The sequence below is a fragment of the Chlorocebus sabaeus genome, chromosome 2 (genome assembly GCF_047675955.1).
Source record: "Chlorocebus sabaeus isolate Y175 chromosome 2, mChlSab1.0.hap1, whole genome shotgun sequence".
Classification (NCBI taxonomy): Eukaryota; Metazoa; Chordata; class Mammalia; order Primates; family Cercopithecidae; genus Chlorocebus; species Chlorocebus sabaeus.
The window spans coordinates 43194284-43207271 of NC_132905.1; the positions used below are offsets into that span (position 1 = coordinate 43194284).

Sequence of the window (12988 nt, forward strand, 5' to 3'; positions counted from 1 at the left end):
GTGTTCGCCAGGATGGTCTCGATCTCCTGACTTCGTGATCCGCCTGCCTTGGCCTCCCAAGTGCTGGGATTACAGGTGTGAACCACCGCACCCTGCCAGTTGGGTCTCATTTTTAAAACTCCAGTTTGACAATCTGTCTTTTAACTGTCATATATAACTGATAATACAGTCAGGTTAATGGCTGCATCTTTACATGGTTGTTGCATTTGTTCTGTTTTTTTTTTTTTTTTGGTTTTTTTCTTTCCTCTTTTTCAGCCTCCTGTAGTTTCAACTGAACACTTTACATGATTCCATGTAAGATGGAATCTATTGACTTATTATTGACTTATATTATCCTCTATTAACTTATTATTTATACTTCTTTTTTAATGTATAGTTTAGTGCCCAGGGTTTACAGTATACATCTTAAACGAATCTAAATTTACCCTTGAATAATACCTTACTGCTCCATGTGTCATGCGAGTACCTCACAACAGAGTTTTTCGGATGCCCTTCTCATTTCTTGGGATGCTGTTTTCATTTTTCACTTGAACATGTGCTATAATCACCAAAGGCAGTGTCACTATTTTTGCTTTAAATGGATCATTTAGATAAATTATGATCAAGAAAAACAAAATATTTTATTTCACTTCTAGTCATTCCTTTTTTGCTGTACTTTTTTTCTTTATGTAGATCCAGATTTCTGATCTGTAACATTTTCCTTCTGTTTGAAGAATTTCCTTGCTATTTCTTATAGACTTCAGCCCTGCTGGCAATGAATTCCCTCAGCTGTTTATCTGAGATAGTTTTTACTTTATCCTTGACTTTTGAGGGATACTCTTACTGGATATGCAATTCTAACTTGCCAGTATTTTTTGTTTGTTTCTTCAAATTTTTAAAGATTACAGTAAGCTGCATTCTTAGTTGCACAGTCTCTTTTTTCTTTTCTTTTTTTTTTTGAGGGAGTCTTGCTCTATTGCCCAAGCTGGAGTGCAGGGGCGTGATCTCAGCCCACCATAACCTCCGCCTCCCGGGTTCAAGTGGTTCTCCTGCCTCAGCCTCCCGAGTAGCTGGGATTACAGAGTCGCACAGTTTCTGATGAGTCTGCTGTAGTTTTAATCTTTGTTTCTCTAAAGAGAACGTCTTCATTCTTTTCAGATGTATTCAAGATTTTCTCTTTGGTTTCAATTTTCCATGGTTTTAACAGGATATATCTCAGTTACTTTTGGTTGTTGTTGGTTTGTTTTTGTTTTTTGTTCTAATTCTGCTTGATGTTTTCTCAGCTTCTTAGGACTGCAGCTTGGTGTCTATGACTAATATTGGAATATTCTTGGCCACGATTTAAAAAAATATTTCTTGTGTCTTTTTCTGGTATTCCAATTTTCATATGTTACACTAGTGGCTGCCAACCTTGTTGGCACCAGGGACCAGTTTCGTGGAAAACTATTTTTCCACAGATCAGTGCAGAGGGGATGGTTTCGGGATGAAACCGTTCCATCTCAGGTCATCAGGCACTAGATTCTCATAAGGAGCATGCAACCTAGATCCCTCACATGTGCAGTTCATAATACCATTTGTACTCCTATGAGAATCTAATGCCACCAGTGATCTGACAGGAGGCAGAGCTCAGCTGATAATGCTTGCTCACCAGTCACTCACCTCCTGCTGTGCGGTCCAGTTTCTAATAGGCCACAAACCAGTACTGGTCCACGGCCTGGGGGTTGGAGACCCCTGTGTTACACCATTTCATATGGTTCCACATTCTTGGACTTTCTGTCCTGCTCTGTTTCATTTTCCATTCTTTTTTCTCAATGTGTTTCAGTTTGGGTCATTTCTTTTCACCTACCCTCAAGATCACTGATTCTTTCTTCAGCCATGTCAAATCTATGTATGAGCCCAATAAAAAATTATTTGTCTTTTTTGTATTACTGGCATTTCTTTTCATATTTCTGCTGACATCCATTTTCTTATGTGTTGTCTACCTCTTCCATCAAAGTCTTTCACATATTGATCATAATTGTTTTGAATTATATGTCTGACAATTCCAACATCTGAGTCATATTTGAGTTTGGTTCTGATGATTATTTTGTTTTATCAGTGTTTTCCTGACTTTTGGCCTGCCTTGTAATATTTTGTTGAAATATAGACATATAGTATAGGGCAGAAGATACTGAGTTAAATAAGACTTTCAAGTGAGAATTGATGTTAATTTGGCCAGGAGTTGAAGTGTATTAGATGTTTGGTGTAGATTTATGTGTCAGAAACTTCTAATGTCCTTATTTTTGCCTCCTCTCTTGGCATTTGGGCTCCTCTATATGTGGCACCTAAGTCAGAATATATGTCTTGTGGTTTCTCAAGCTCAACTCATGGTTATTTTCATATGTTACACTAGTGGTTGCCAACCTTTTATGCTCATTCACATGGTGGTAGGGCATAGGGAAGGAAATGTTCTCTGATTTGATCAAGTATCATTCTTTGGAGTGCATAGTTGGCTTGGGGTGCACTCCAGAAAAAGGCATGACTTTAAAATCTTTCTGTTTCTTCCCAGGGTAGAGTTTCCCCCATAACAAAAGCATACCACTGCTTCAGATACTAATACAGGGGAAGAAATGAGACCTGGCAGACATATCAGCACATGGGTTTGGGACGAAATGGCAAAAGAGTTATTTAAAAATATGAATAAGCAGAGTGTAAACTTAGAAATGCAGTATTTCAGCAAATCTGAAATAAGACATTTTGCAAATGGCCACTTAACAAGAGAGAATGCCAAATTGTGCTAAGCCAACCAACTGAAACCTTCAAAGTGCTATGCACTTATGATGTGATAAATTATTTACTTAAGTAGCAAAAGTAAATAGAGAAGCTTTCCCAACACTTTGTTTTTAGAATAACAAGTGAGATGCATGTGGAAGATTAGCAAATGCTTTAAGGTTGCTCTCTTTTGTTGAGACAGTTTCTATTCCTTTCTTGTACACATACAAAACATCAGGCTGCACATATTTGATGGAATATGCTAACTTAGCTTATTTTTTAACACTCTCAAAATATTTAATGCTATCATTTAGCATTATCAACATAATGCTGTTTGCTTTGCTCATTGAAGATTCACAAGATTCTTAGCCCTTTTATCTCCATCAGGTAATGTGTTTATCATCATTGCTATGTATGCCAACGGGCATCTGCCATGTATAATAGCATCTCAGTCAAAATGCCTTTTACCTTTTACTGAAATAATGCCATGAACTTACAAGAACTGACAGGAGGCATTTTAAGTCAAAGATATTTTGTTAATTTGATATATTGTTTTTGAATAAAGTATTTAGGAAAATAATTGTTCTGTCATTATTCATTTTCCTGTGAACCTATTAATACAAATACGTTATGTGTATAATTTTCTTTCATGCTTGGAAATACAGCTGTGGCAGACTATATAGTCCCAGAATAGCAGCTGCAATTTTCCCCATCCTTTATAATTTTCTGGAGCATTGACATCTATGTCTTCTCCCATGAATGCCTTGACCAGTAGAGTCCAGCAGAAGTGATGCTGCCTGGCTTTGAAGGTTGGATCATAACCAGATCTTGTGTTCCACCCTGATGTAGGATGTTTGCTTGAGGAACCCAGCTACTGTGTTGTGAGAAAGCTCAAATTAGCCCATGTGCAGAGACCACATGGAAAGGCACTGAGATGGGCCTCCTATGGATAGCTGGTTTAAAGTATGAGCCAGCAGCCAGCACTGATGACCAAATGTGGGAGTAAAGACATCTCCAGGTGTTTCCAGACCATACTGTCTGGTCACCCCCAGCTTTGGGTCTTCCTAGTTGAGGTCTCAGACATCATGTTGCAAAGACAAACCATCCTCATGGTGACTCTTGAACTCTCAATCACAGAAATCACGAGCATAATGAAAAAGTTGTTTATGCCACCATGTATGGGTAGCAGCAATAAATAGATCAGTGTCGTAAATAAAATTTTGAGATTTATCAGACAACGGGGAGCTGGAGTTGTGTATGAAATACTTTCCTTTGAAACCAATAAGAATCACATAGACTGTGGCTTGAAGGTTGCAGCAACTGATACAAGGTTATCCTGAAGAAGAATTTACCTTCTCCTGTAGAGTCTTAGGGAAGCTCTCCAGGGCGGCCAGGATTTTGAACCTCTTCAGTTGAGTCCATAAATTCCCAGGGCCTCAGTTTCCTCACGTGCAGAACTCCACAACATGCTTTGCCTCACGCAGGGTCTGAACCTGGAAGCCTCTGCGTCACCCTTTCTCTCCCTCAATGCCACTCAAATGGAAGACACTGAATCCTGATTTTGCACATGAAAGTTAGACTGGGTCATGCCACATGGGGTCTGTGATACAGTATGTTCTGGTTACTAAAAGATGACTTTTCTTTAATGGCTGGAGCTTTGTTGACTAATAATATCATGAAGATAATGTAGTCAGTCTGGGCTATGCTATTATATAGTGGCAACACTACATTTATCTTACTTATAAACGTTAAAAATAAATACAATGTAGAAGCAAGGTTCTTGAATTATGTGTGTGCGTGCACTTGCAAATGCATGCTCTTGTTTATGGCACATAAATACCAGCACCCCTGACAATCATCTACGAACAGGAACACGAAGATGGCAGACTTGTCTCTCTTATCACTTCGCAAATATTGAGAAGTTAAACAAGACTGAATTAGTGTTGTCCAAATGACTGGCTACCCTCCAGCTCCTTTCATAACAGCAACATTTAAAGAGAACAGACTTGATGATGACAATGACCACTGGGCCCAGGAGGAATGGCCCTGGGTCCCCACTCTTCAGAGCAGCTGCAGCGAAGGCCTTAGGAGCTTATGTGTACACACTGCGCAGCCAGTCCAGATCCTCGTTACGCATCCGATTAAAGGATCCTTGAGGTGTAACACCAGCCAAGTTTGGCTGAGAGCTGAGGGTTCCACTAAGTCAGACTCACAGGCTTATCATAGGCATTTTCATTTTTCCAGCATTTAAAACAGTGAGATAGACCCAAGACCACAGCTTCTCTTTAACCCTTTTGGCAGTTTTAAATTCCAGGAGGCTTCAGCACTCTCGCCCTGCAAAGGAGACTGTAAACCTCAGTCTTCGCATATAAGAGCGGGAGGTTCTGCAGAGACCATACCTGGAATAAAACAGGTGCATTTTGTCTCCCTGTATATTATTTGATGATATTATTTGTTGTTGCAATTAAGGAAATACAAGCCCTAATGCCCTGGTCACTTGGCTACAGTAGTTACATGTCTGAAATAACAACCACCACCACAAAATAAATAAAATAAAAAACAAAGAAAGGAAAAAGAGTCACATGGAGGGGAAGAGGTAAGAGAGAAAAAAAATAAGAGACTCATCCAAAAGAAGAAAAGGTCACAGCGGCTATTCTCAGGGTGTAAAATATTCCATTAGCTTTAATATGTGGAGGACATTAGCATTATGCACAGTGGGAAGGAACATTTTTAACACAGAACCTCTTCTTCTAGCTTCAAAAGATGAGAGGAAAATATAAAGCGAATGAAGCTGCTGTTGGGATGATGTCTTTTTCTCCTTGGAGTATAGAGGAGAATACTCCTCTGGGTTGGCAGAATAGGAGGCTCGTCGGGACACAATTTGCCTGGTCAGAAATGACCCCGCAAGAGAAGGAGAGGCTGAGCCCCATGGTGCCCAGGAGGACAGGTGCTCTGCCTCCCAGAGATGGTAAAGAATCCCCCTCCCTGGACCCTTCCCAGGATCCCCCTTCCCCAGGCTCTCCCCCATCCCCGGGTTCTCCCCCTTCCCCAGGCTCTCCCTCAGGACACCCCTCCCCGGACTCTCCCCACCTCCGGTCTCTCCCCCCTCCCCGGGCTCTCTCAGGACTCCCCTCCTTGGACTCTCCCCACTCCCTGGGCTCTCCCCCCTCCCCAGGCTCTCCCCCTTTCCCGGGCTCTTACCCCTCTTCAGGCTCTTCCCCTTCCCCAGGGTCTCCCTCTTTCCTGGGCACTCCCCACTCCCGAGGCTCTGCTTCAGGACCCCCCTCCCTGGGCTCTTCCTGCTTCCCAGGCTCTCCCCTCTCCCCAGGCTCTCTCTCAGCATCCCCCTTCCCCAGGCTCTCCCCACTCCCTGGGATTCCCGCTCCACCACGCCAGGGGTCTGCCCCTCCCCAGGCTCTCCCCCATCCCTGGGGTCTCCCTCTTCTCCAGGTTCTCCCTGCTCCCGGGTTCTAACCCCTCCCCAGCCTCTCTCCCCTCCCAGGCCCTCCCCCAGGACCCCCCTTCCTGGGCTCTCCCCACTCCCAGACCCTCCCTCAGGACCCCCTTCCCAGTGTCTCTCCTCTCCCAGACCCTCCCCCCAGGATCCCCTTTCCTGAGCTCTCCCTCAGCCTCCCCTGGGCTCTCCTTGGCCAGGAGCCCAGTGGGGAAGGTCTTGGGTTTGCCCGCCCTTTTGGGGGGCTTCCTTGTGGTAAATCTCAGAGGGCAAAATGCACCCCCAGGCCTTGCCGTGTTGGCCGGGGAGTCTGAGGGTGAAGTGGGTTGCCTATGTCTGGGATCCTTTCGGAGAAGGAGGTGGCTCTTATAAAGTTCAGTTCTCAGGAGCACCAGGCGGGCAGTGTCTAGAAGCTCATTAAAGGTCTGGTCTTACAGGCATTGCTGCTGCACCTCCAAAGGGTGCAGCTGTGACTGTGAGGAAGGCACGCAAGTCCATTCCCAGCTTTCCTGGGTTCAGAGTAGTGCCGGGTCCCCTTTTGTGCCCCAGTCAACCGGTTGGGAGGTGACAGGGCAGCAGAGAGGAGGGTGTCCTGATGGGGCAGAGTCAGTGACTGAGTTTAGGAGGTGAGGGAGAGGAAGGATGCGGGCCAGGAACATGGAGGTTCGGTGGGGATGGCTGGAGGGTGAGCAGCCCCTTGCAGAGCCACGCGATGGGGTGCAGGCCCTGTGCTGTGGGAGAACCCTGGGGACAGCATCCAGGTGGCCACCTCTTCTCGGCCCACCTATCACATCGGGTAAATTTTCTGTGTCTGTTATGTAAACCTCCTGAGTGACCTAAGCAGCTACAGGAGAAGGGGGAGGCCTGAGAGTACACGGATGCCACGGAGGGCCGTGGAAGGGGACAGATACCTCCAGAAGCCGCTGAAGCCACCTCTTTGGCCCACACTCTGAAGGTCAGCACCCTGAAGGTAGCAGGCCGGGGCTCTGCTACCTGGCCTGGTATTTCAAACCCTACAAGGACAGGGCCTTGGTCCTGCTCTGTGCTGTGTCCTCAGTGCCGGCACCCTGTGTGGCAACAGTAGCTTAGTGAAGGGTTGGGAAGTGCATACCCTACGAGCAGCAGCTGGGCATCACAGCAGCAGCAAACAGCGAAGCTAGCAGGCAATTTTCTCTCCTCCAGGCTCAGCCAGTTGCTGTCCAGGTGTGAAGGCTGAAGCCCCGTCCAGCTGCCTCAGCCCTGTGCAGCTGCCTCACCCCCTGCACCTGCTCCTTTCTGCTCCGTCTTGCCGGGACCTCCTTGCACCTTCTCCTGGGAGCTGCTGCTGCTCTCCACAAATCAGATTCTGCGCTTTCTCCTGCTGAACCCAGAAACCTGGGCCCTGAGGTGGCTGAGAGTGCAGAAGGCAGGCTTTTCACTGCCTGAGGGAAGGCAAGTTGGCCCATCCTTGTACTGGCAACATGATCTCGGCCCTGTCTGGAATGGGAGCTTCAGTTTCCTTTGAATTAAAATCCCCGAAGGCGGAGCTGGGGGGATGCTGGTGGAGGAGGGGTGCAAGCCCCTGGAAAGGCTTTGGTGAAAGGCCTTGAGCTGGGTGGGAAGGAGGTGCTGGCCAGATGGACAACATGTCACAACGCCAGGTAGGGAACCTCACCTTCTTAGAGCCACAGCCCCTGTCTCGGAATAGTGTCCTTAAATGTATATAATAAAATACAGAGGCTTAAAAGATGAATCAAATATATTGAAATAGAACTTTGGAAATATTAAAAGTCATAATATAGAAATATATGGGCTACTTTAAGACATTAAATAGTAACTAACATTTGGGTTTGCATTTTTAAAGTAGTGATGAGCATAAACAATATTTTAAGATACCATCAACAGCTGTTATGTGATGTGAAGACATCTGTGGTTTCTCCTGGTACAAAGTCACAACAAACTCTGCCGTGTGTTGCTTACACTCCTAATTGGAGGAAGTGCTAAATTTCAGCTAGAGATTGATGAAAATAATGACAGTGGCCTTCCCAGTTTGAACTCAGGGTGTGTCTCGGGATGACTTGTGGTATCCGAAAGCAGGCAGATGGCACCTGAGGGGATGGTAACTTTTGAGGGAGTGGAGACTGGGCACTGGTGCACCCAATAAGAAAAAACAACGCAACACTGAGAAGCATTCTGGGATCCCACAAGGAAAACAGTGCCTTCCCATAGGGTCTTGCGCTAGGACTCAGGGACCCTGGTGTCCCTACTTCAAACCCAGGGTGCGTCTCAGTCCCACTAGTGTTACCCCAAAGCGGACAGAAGACCCTTGAGGGGAAGGTAAGTTTTCAGGGAGAGAATGTGGGACACCAGTGTCAGAAAAAAACCAAAAACACCCCAGGGAGCAGCGTTCCTGGGTCCCCCATGGACAAAACTGCCTTCCCATGAGCCCCTGCGCTGGTAACTGGAGAGTCAGGCATACCTGGTTTGAAGTCAGGGTGTATCTCTGTCCAGATAGGGGTGCCACAAATCGGAGAGAAGATCCCTGCTTGGAAGATAAGGTTTGAGGGAGGTATGGTGAGGCGCCAGTTTGAGAAAGAAAAATTGCGACCTTGAGAATAGGGGCATGGGTCGCCACGGACCAAAGTGCTTTCCCATCAGCCCCTGCGCTGGGCCACGGTGACCCTACGGACTGAAGCTCAGATGGAGGGTGAATCACCGGAACGCAAACGGTACCCTCTAGCGAACAGGAGTCCCCTGAGGGGAAGGTAAATAGTGAGGGAGGTGAGGTGGTGCATCAGTGGAAGAGAAAAATAATCGCGACCCCGAGTAGCTATCCTGGGTCCCCCACGAACGAAAGTGCCTTGCCATCCCCCCCGGTGCTGGGCCCTGGGAACACTGGAGACCCTAGTTTGAATGTAGGGAGCATTTGGGACATGCTATTGATACCCAAAAGACGGACAAAGGCCCCTAAGGGGAAAGTCAGGTTGAGGGCGGGGTGGTGGGTTACCTGTGGAATAATAATAATAATAAAAAAACTCCGCTGAAAAGAGTATTTTCCCCACAGAAGGAAGTGCCTTCTCGTCAGCGCCTCTGGTGGGCCCCTGGTACCGGGGCCTTCCCAGTTTGAACCCAGGGTGCATGTCGGGCAGACTTGAGTTACCCCAAAGCAGGCACAAGACACCAGAGGGGATCGTAACATTTGAGCAAGCGGAGCCGGGGCAGCGGTGGCACCAAATAAGAGAAAAACAACATACCGCTGAGAAGCGTTCCTGGGTCCTACACGGAAAACTTTACCTTCCCATAACGCCCTGCGCTAGGACCCAGGGACCCTGGTGTAACTGGTTCAAACCCAAGGTGCGTCTCGGGCCCACTAGTGGTACCCCAAAGAGGACAGAAAACCCTGAGGAGAAGGTAAGGTTTGAGGACCGGGATGTGGTTCAGCTGTGTGGGAAAATAACCAAAAACACACTGATGAGAAGTGTTCCTGCGTCCCCCAGGGAAGAAACTGCCTTGCCATCAGCCCCTGTGCTGGGTCCCAGGGACCTGGCATCCCTGTTTCCAGACCAGGGTGTGTCTTGGGCCCGACAGTGGTACAACAAAGAGGGTACAAGGCCCCTGAGGGGAAAGTCAGGTTTGAGGGGAGGGGAGTTGGAACATTGTGGCAGAAAAGATAAGAAAGGCAGTACCGAGAAGTGTTCATGCGTCATCCCCAGACGAATGTGCCTTCCCATCAGCCCCTGCACTGCTACGCGGTGACCATTATGTCCCTGGTTCGGATCCTGTATGTTTCTCGTGCCTACTAGATGTACTGCAACCCTGGCAGAAGGCCCTTGCATGGAAGGTAAGGGGTGCAGGGAGAAGAGGCAACTGAGGGAGAGAGAAAAAAAATGCACCACTGAAAAGGGGGAATTGTATCCCCCACTTAGGAAAGTGCCTTATATCAGCCCCTATGCTGTGAACCGGGGACTCTGGCATCCCTGGCTCCAATACAGGGTGCATCTTGGGTTCACTAAGGGAACCCCAAAGTGGGCAAAAGTCACCTGAGGAAAAGGTAAACAGTGAGGGAGGAGAGGTGGGTCACCAGTGGCAGAAAGAAAATTGCTCCACAGAGAAGCGTTCTTTGGTACACCACGGATGAAAGTGCCTTCCAATCAGTCTGCGTGCTGGGCCCCGGGAAGCCTGGTGTCCGTGGTTCGAAAGCAGGGTGCATATCGGGGCCACTAGGGCTACTCCAAAACGTCAGAAAGACCCTAAGGGGAAGGTGTGGTTAGAAGGAAGACATATTGGGGCTCCTGTGGCAGACAAAGAAGGAAAAACGTGCCAGCGAGCAGCGTTTCTGTGCTCCCCAGGTAAGAAAGTACCTTCCTATCAGCCCCAGTGCTGGACCACGGATACACAGGGGTGCCTGGGTTGATCTTAGGGTGTCTTTCAGGCCTGTTAGGTGTACCACAAAGGCGGCAAGAGGCTCCTGGGGGGATAGTAAGTTTGGAGTGTGGGGAAGTGGCGCACATGAGGAAGAAAAAAAAAACGAGCCACCCAGAAGCGTTCTTGGGTCTCCACGTATGGAAGTGCCTTACATGAGCCCCTGTGCTGGTACCTGGAGATGCTGGCATCCCTGGTTCGAACGCAGTGTGAGTCTGGGACCAGGTGCAGCTAACACAAATTGGAGAGAAAGCTCCTGATTGGAAGATAAGGTTTGAGGGAGGGATGGTGAGGCACCTGTTGGAGAAAACACACACACACACACACACACACAAAGCTGATAAGTGGGGCATGGGTCACCATGGACCAAAATGCCTTCCTTTCAGCCCCTGTGCTGGGCCACGGGTACCTTGCAGTCCCTGGTTTGAATGAAGGTGGCCTCTCGTGAACACGATGTGTACCCTAAAGCTAGCAGAAGTCCCCTGAGGGGAAGGTAAATAGTGAGGGAGGTGAGGTGGTGCACCAGTGGCAGAGAAAAATAATCACGAGGCTGAGAACCTATTCTGGGTCACCCTTGGACGAAAGTGCCTTCCCATCAGACCTGGCCCTCTGCCCCGGGAACACTGGAATCACTGGTTCGAACGCAGGCTGCCTTTCCGACCCACTAGTGGTACCGAAAAGCAGGAAAAGGCCCCTGAGGGGAAAGTAAGGTTTGAGGGCGGGGAGGTGGGTTACCTGTGGAATAAAAAAAGAAAAACGTGCCAACGAGAAGTGTTCCTTGATACCCATGGAAGTGCCTTCTGTCAGCGCCTGCTGGGGGCCCCAGGGACCGTGGCCTTCCCCGTTCGAACTCAGGGTGCGTCTTGGGCTGACTTGGGGTACCCCAAAGCAAGCAAAAGGCTGCTGAGGGTATGATAACTTTCAAGAGAGGGGAGCTGGGGAAGTAGTGGCACCAAAAAAGAAAAAAGCAATGCACCACTGAGAAGCGTTCCTGGCTCCTGCATGGAAAACAATGCCATCCCAGAAGGCTATGCGCTCGGCCCCAGGGACCCTGGCGTCCCTGTTTCCAGACCAGGTGGCATCTCAGTCCTGGTACTGGTACAACAAAGAGGGCATAAGGCTTCAGATGGGAAAGTAAGGTTTGAGTGAGGGGAGTTTGGGTACCTTTGGCAGAAAAGGTAAAAAATGCACTACCGAGAAGAGTTCCTGGGTCATCCCCTGACGAATGTGTCTTCCCATCAGCCCCTGCGCTGCTACCCGGTGACCCTTATGTCCCTGGTTCGGATCCTGGTGGTTTCTCTTGCCCACTCAGTGTACCACAACCCCGACAGAAGGTCCCTGAATGGAAGGTAAGATGCAGGGAGATGAGGCAACTGAGGGAGAGAGAAAAAAACGCCACTGTGAAGCACAGCCTGTGTTCCCCACATATAAAAGTGTCTTACAATCAGCCCCTGCACCGTGTCCTGGGGAATTCTGGCATCCCTGGTTCGATTATAGGGTGTGTCTTGGGTTCGCAAGGAGTACACCACTGTGGGCAAAAGGCCCCTGAGGGAAAGGTAAACTGTCAGGGAGGGGAGGTGGGGCACCAGTGGCAAAAAAACAAGAATGAAAATCGCAAAATTGAGAAGGGTTCGTGAGTCTACTACGGGTGAAGTGCCTTCCCATCAGTCCGTGGGCCACTCCATGGGGACCCTGGCGTCCATGATTCAAAATCAGGGTGCTTCACAGGCCCACTAGGGGTACTCCAAAACGGACAGAAAGACCCTGAAGGGAAGGTGAGTTTAGGAGGGCATACGGGCCCCTGTGGCAGGAAAAAAAAAAAAAAAAAACAAAAAACGTGCAGGAGAGAAGCGTTCCTGAGCTCCCCAGGGGCACAAGTGCCTTCACATCAGCCCCATCGCTGGGCAGTGGGTACCCCAGGGTCCCTGGTTTGTACCCAGGGTGCCTTTCAGGTCCTTTAGGAGTACCACAAAGTGCGCTGGAGGTCGCTGAGGGAATAGTAAGGCTGCAGTGAGGGGAGTTGGGCACATGTTGTGGAAGAAAAAAAAAAAAAAAAAAACACTGTTGGGAAGGTTCTTGGGTTTCCACAGTTGAATGTGCCTTCCCGTGAGTCCCTGCGCTGGTACCTGGAGAGCCTGCCATACCTGGTTCGAACCCAGGGTGCATCTCGGTCCAGATAGGGGTACCACAAATCAGAGAGAAGACTCCTGCTTGGAAGATAAGGTTTGAATGTGGTATGGTGAGGCACCAGTTGGAGAAAAAAAAAATCGCAACCTCGAGAATAGGGGCATGGGTCACCATGGACCAAAATGTCTTCCCATCAGCCCCTGTGCTGGGCCTCAGTGACCCTGCGGACCCGGGTTCAAATGTAGGGTGAATCACAGGAACGTGAAGGGTACCACA

General features: G+C 48.3%; 1 protein-coding gene across 15 annotated transcripts in view; it reads right to left on the bottom strand.

Moving 5' to 3' along the window:
• Positions 1-6303: 6303 nt before the first annotated feature.
• The window catches only part of LOC103247538 (uncharacterized), a 41437-nt gene continuing 34752 nt past the window's right edge, over positions 6304-12988 (bottom strand). For 3 of the 15 annotated variants that reach the window (XM_073008338.1, XM_073008328.1, XM_073008327.1), the window contains 2 exons: positions 8643-8708; positions 6304-7574 (listed from right to left, as the gene is read on the bottom strand). In XM_073008338.1, coding sequence (XP_072864439.1) covers positions 7369-7574; positions 8643-8708 — 272 coding nt within the window. In that variant the 3' untranslated portion in view covers positions 6304-7368. Of the gene's footprint in view, positions 7575-8095; positions 8272-8642; positions 8709-9849; positions 10632-10760; positions 11924-12988 lie in introns of those variants that run through there. The other 12 variants (XR_012089942.1, XR_012089941.1, XM_073008336.1 and 9 more) reach the window with 10 other exon arrangements.